This window comes from Pelophylax lessonae (genome assembly GCF_965119305.1).
Source record: "Pelophylax lessonae genome assembly, chromosome: 2".
Taxonomy (NCBI): Eukaryota; Metazoa; Chordata; class Amphibia; order Anura; family Ranidae; genus Pelophylax; species Pelophylax lessonae.
Window position 1 is genome coordinate 248647935 of NC_138769.1, and position 6000 is coordinate 248653934.

Below are 6000 nucleotides of genomic sequence, written 5' to 3' on the forward strand. Positions count from 1 at the left end.
CTGGGGTGCCAAGGTTCGCCATCACTGGTATAGAGGCTAAAATAAATATTATTACTATACAGGATTTATTTAGCGCCAACAGTTTATGGAGTATTTTACAACATGAGGGCAGACAGTACAGTTACAATACTATTCAAAACAGGAGGAATCAGAGGGCCCTGCTCATTAGAGCTTACAATCCTACAAAAAGGGAAGGTCAAGTGATACAAAGGGTCATAACTGTGGGGGAAGAGCTGATGGAAAAAATAAGTTATTTTGTTAAGTAAAGGCAGGATAGGCTTCTCCAAAGAGATGGGATTTCAGGGTTCACCTAAAGGTAGATAGAATAGGAGACAGTTTGACACATTGGAGTAAGGAGTTCCAGAGAATGGAAGAAACTCAGGAAAAGTCCTGGAGGCTGGAATGGGAGGTGGTGACAAGGGAACTAGAGAGCAGGAGGTCTTGGGAGGTATGAAGAGAATGATTAGGTTGGTATTTTAGGTTGTTGTTAGTATTTTGAATTGAATTTGTTGGGTGACTGGCAGCCAATGGAGGGATTGGCAGAGAGGGATAGCAGACACTGAGTGGTTTGTAAGGTGGATTCTGAGAGAAGCATTCATGATGAATTGAAGGGGGATAGGTTATGTAAAGGTAAGCCAATGAGGAGGGAGTTGCAGGTGGTTGAGGCGAGAGATAACAAGGGAATAGATTAGGAGCTTTGTGGTGTCAATGGCTGGGAAGGTGTGCATTTTGGAGATGTTGCGGAGTTGAGGCGGCAAGCTTTGGAAAGTGATTGGATGCGGGGATGAAAGGAGAGTTCAGAGTCCAAGATTACACTTAGCACCCTGGTGTGTGGGGATGGGTTCATGGTTTTGCCATTGATCTTGACAGAGAAGTCGGGGGAAGGGACACATGGGGAGGTAATATTATGAGCTTGGTTTTGAACAGGTTGAGTTTGAGGAAGTGGTGTGACAGTCAGACTGATATGTCGGTCAGTAAATTACTGATGTGTGAGGAGACTGATGTTGTGAGGTGAGGGGGTAGAGAAATAGATGTGGGTGTCATCAGCAAAGAAATGATACTGAACGCCATGGGAGACTGCCATGATCAGCTGACCCAGGAAGGTGGTGTAGATTGAGAAAAGGACAGGACCAAGAACAGAACCTTGGGGACCCTAATAGAGAAAGGAAGAGGAGAGGAGGAAGAATATTTTTGAAACAGTAAATGTGACATTCACAAGTAGTTAATCAGTCACTATAATTTAAAACACATGTACCAGGAAGATTCTACTGCTATTAATATTTGGTGAATGTCACATTATACTGCCTTGAAAATATGTACCCAATTACTAAAGACCGGTTTTTCACTTTTCAATAGAATTTTCCCTTCATTTAGTGAATGAGGTGAAGCTCTTCTTACTTCCATCATCCAACCATGTGCAAAAAAATATATAATTTTCTTATTTTTCTTACACATGATTGGGTATTTTGATAAATAGATGAAGCAGAGCTATACAAATTGAACTCAATATTGTGAAAACACAGAAATGAATCAATATAATGACATCAAACCTATTAGGTAAAAAACGTGTAAAAATAAATCACACCAAATCTATTAAAAGTGTCCATAAGGGCCTATACACAAGGGCTGAAAAGAAAAAATATATGTGACACAAGAAAGTCCAAAGGAAACAAATTGTCCACAATTCACTTGCTCCACCAGCGTCCCCACAATCACAATTCGTAGTGCTTCCACCACCAGGTGACACCAAGTATTAAAGCCTCTTACTGGATCCTATGGACCATCATATAGTATGGTCAAATGCGCGTGTTACATTTCCTTATGAAAGGTAACTCCAAAGCGCAAACAGTGATGCAGTCAGGGTTGGTTATTAATCATCAGGATGACGAATAAAAAGCACACAGTTACACTATGTGCGTATATGCTTTTTCATCCTGCTGATAAACTAACCCTGACTTGATCACGTTTGATGCTTTGGAATTCCCCTTCATAAGGAGATGTAACACGCGCATTTGACCATACTATATGATGGTCCACAGGATCCGGTAAGAGGCTTTAATACTTGGTGTCACCTGGTGGTGGAAGCACTACGAATTGTGGGGACACTGGTGGAGCAAGTGAATCATGGACATATTGTTTCCTTTGGACTTTTTTGTTTCACATATATTTTTTCTTTTCAGCCCTTGTGTATTAAAATTTAATATATTTGGTGTGATTTCTTTTTACACATTTTTCACCTAATAAGTTTGATGTCATTATATTGATTAATTTCTGTGTTTTCACAACATTGTGTTCAATTTTCTAGTGCTGCTTCATATATTTATCACAAACCTTGCATCTAGTGTCACAGATTGCTTAAACAGCTGCTTATTTGTAATTTATATATTTTAGCGCGGACATCCTATTTATGATTGAGTATTTGCAAAGTGACTTTTTGCCACATTTAATAAAGTAAAGAAAAAACTCCCTTGCAATTTGCAAAGCGAACAGCCTATTTGCCTTTTGGTAAATAAACCCACATATCTCAAAAGGAAAAGGGTGCTCTATGATAACTCATTGGGAAGAGGCTGTGGGACTGACGTGACTAAAGCATCCTATTAAAATAACCAATACAGATCTTGAAATTGTGAAGTGTGTACACTAAAATGGCTGTTGATTGCCTCATTTATTAGTAATTACATATCATAAAATCAACAACACCCAACTAAAAAAAAAAAAAAAATGATAATTCCCCTAAGTGTTTATGTATGTGAATTTCATCATGTTTCTTATCTGACCCTAGTGTCTATTCCATTACAGAATTTCATCATGTGTGTGTCTAGATTTAGCCTCCTAATCTTTATACAGCTGCATATATTTTTAACTATGCTATATCTGCCTTGATGTAACTAGAGCTCGAATGTTCTTTCCCACAGCTGTCAATGAGAGAATTTGGAGAAGGTTTGCAAGAGCAGATGAACTGTATGATGGGAGCACTCCAGGAACTGAAACTCCTCCAGGTCCAGGCAGCTCTTGAGCAGCTGGAAATTTCAGGGGAACAGAACCATCTCCAAATGATGAGCGCAAATCAGTATTGTCTGAGTGTAAGAGAAGCCTCTGAGGTCAGGCATCAATCCAGCAAACAGGCTGCGAAGCCATTGGAAGGTGGGAAAAGTCCAGACAACAGCTTGTTGACTGACAGCTCACTTAACTTTGTCCCTGTGCCAGGCCCAAAATTGGGTCATCAGGTATTGTCTGCAAGAGGAAGGCAGACTGAAATTATATGTACACCATCTTCTGTCTTGCCTCCAGTAGAAACTTGTCCCATGCTTAAACCACAAGCGCCAGTTGCTGTCCATCAGAGTCACCATTTGAACAACGTCACCTATTCATATTTCGGCCAAGGGCAATGCAATGATGAATCAATATATGATGACACAAATGACTGGACATCTTCACTTATGTCTCAAAGCCGAAACAGACAGCCTCTTATCTTGGGTGACAACATATTTGCGGATCTTGTTGGAAACTGGCTAGATTTGCCTGAGATGGAAAAGAAAGGAGAAAAGAATGAAAGCTTACTTAATGCCCCTAGAACTCAGGAGATCTACAAAAAGTTCTCCCTTACAGCCAACTTTTTCAAGAAATTCCTAAGAAGTGTTCGTCCTGATAGGGATAAACTTCTCAAAGAGAAGCCAGGCTGGCTACATACAGAGGATCAAACATCTCAGATAACTAAAAGGAGTAAGAAGACCAGTAAACAAAAAAGTGTCTTTTATTTCCCATCACAAACTGACATGAAAATCAAAGCTGATAAATCAGGCAAAACTAACAGAAAAAGTATAGCAATGAATAAAACATATTCTAAAAATGATCAGAGAAAAGATGATGCCATGTACACGGGATTTGATATGAACACAGCAGTTTGGGTATAGTCAGTGGTATAATACAATATTTTTCTGGTATTTTTATTGCTTGAATGCTGTTGGATATGTATTGCATTCAAATAGAATAGACAAAACTGTCCGTGTATTCAGCTGGGCTGAGTCCTCATGAACATTATTTGCCTTTTTTATATATTTTTTTTTTTTTTCAAATTGCTGTAAATTATATTTTTACTTTATGCATTTGTATGGCAAAACAAAGGCAAGTGTACGTAGAGAACCAAGCTGGCTCTTGGTACTATTTTATTTCTATTAAGCATAAACCCCAACTATAATACAATATATTTCTGACAATCTGCCTTGAACAGGCTTGCAGTCCTTCAATGACTACAGAGAGGGCAAGCAATTTTGCAACCCAGTAACTTATTTAGTGCAATTATAGAACAATGCAAATTGCCTGCTATTTAGCCAAATCTTAAACCTCTGGCCTGTCGAGAAGAGCCATTCTTAAGCCTTATAATCCCTAGTACTGTGCTGGCATATTTTTTCACATGTGTCATATGTCTAAGTATTCTGATTCTGGGTAACAGGTGGAAGTAAGGTCACCCCTTTGTCTCAAAGCAAAAAACAAAAAGAAAACTTGTAATGCTTTTTCTAAATAGATTTTCCACTATTTAACCCATATTCATTTTGTATTTTGCTTGTTACTCCAGATATAGATGGAAAGGCTCAGTGGAGCAAATATACTTATATACAGCATTGGGGCTGTATTATGTAGCTGATTTAGATTGAAATAGTACAAAGATGTTCCTACATTTTTGTTTTCAAAACCGAACTGGAGTTACGGGCTAAGTCGACATTATTTAAAAAGTGTATATTTGTAAAAAGTAGTTGATGAAATCGACAATTGAGCAATAACTTACAAAAAGCATTTAGATTTAAAAAGAAAATCACTTGTTAATTTGCTAAAGCATGCTCTGTGGTGAATGCTACTAAGAGTCAAATTTACAAAGCAGTGAATGTGACATTCACCAATCACTACAGGTGAATCAATCACGGCCAAGATACACCTGCATAAAAAAATTGGTGAATATCATATTTACTGCTTTATAAATACATCTGAGTTGTTTTTTTATGTGTATAGGGTAAATGTGGTAAATATTTTAGTACTTGTATAGATATTTTAACACAGTCCTGTGTAAGTAAACACTTATTAATGTGATTCTGTAAAAAGCACTGTAAAAGCAGCCTTGAGAACCAGGTTTGAATACTACTGCTATGAAAGACAATACGGTGTAGCCATTATTTTATTATGTAGTATAAAAGTATTAAATGAATGAGGTTTCCCAGTCAATTGAAGATTAAACCAGCCAGGCACCCATCCTAGGTAATATTTTCTAGAAATGGTAAAGCAGTTTTAGTTTTACCACATTCCTACTGTAACATTTCATTACCTGGTGACCCTAACAGTAGAACTTTTTTTTGGTCACCCTATAACAAGCTAAATGGTGACAATCAACCATCAGGGGGAACTAACCACAGAAACTGGATAAAAGCACAGGGTGAACACTGTCATTCAGTTTTAGATCCTAGTTGTCATCCTCTTTAAGAAGGCCTCAAGGAAAGCAGGAACGAGCAACATTAGCAGTTGTTTATTAAAAAGAATTATGGGAATTAAAAAAAACAAACCTACATTCTCACCTAGGTGGATCTTATGCTGCATCTGTCCCCTGCCACCTCTAAGACTGAGAACTGAGAGATCAAAGACCACTGCTCAGCTCTCGGTCTTCAATGAGCAGAGACATGGTGATTATCAGTCAACGGCTCCCTGCTTTGCCCCTCCAACACTCACTGGAGTGCTGGACTATGAAGGAGGTGGAAGCAACTGACTCAGGCTTTTGGTGGCTTACTGAGAGACTAAGCTAGTTTCCAGCTCAGGCATCTGGGTGGATCCTAACAATGAAGTTGGAATCCCTACAGAGCCTGGACCGGCTGAGCGACTTTAGCCCACTGTGACCCACAGAAGAAGTAGGGTAAAATGAGCTAATATAAAAAAAAAAAAAAAAAAACTATTTTAGCAGGTTTAGGCTCCTAAATGTGCCAGTCTAAGAAACAATATTTAAAAGGTAACTCCACT

General features: G+C 38.4%; 1 protein-coding gene across 1 annotated transcript in view; it reads left to right on the top strand.

The window, feature by feature from the left end:
• Positions 1-4511, top strand: part of INKA2 (inka box actin regulator 2) — a 57941-nt gene extending 53430 nt beyond the window's left edge. The window contains exon 2 of the mRNA XM_082247428.1: positions 2916-4511. Within this exon, the coding sequence (XP_082103554.1) occupies positions 2916-3914 (999 nt within the window). The 3' untranslated portion in view covers positions 3915-4511. The remainder of the gene's footprint in view (positions 1-2915) is intronic.
• Positions 4512-6000: the final 1489 nt, after the last annotated feature.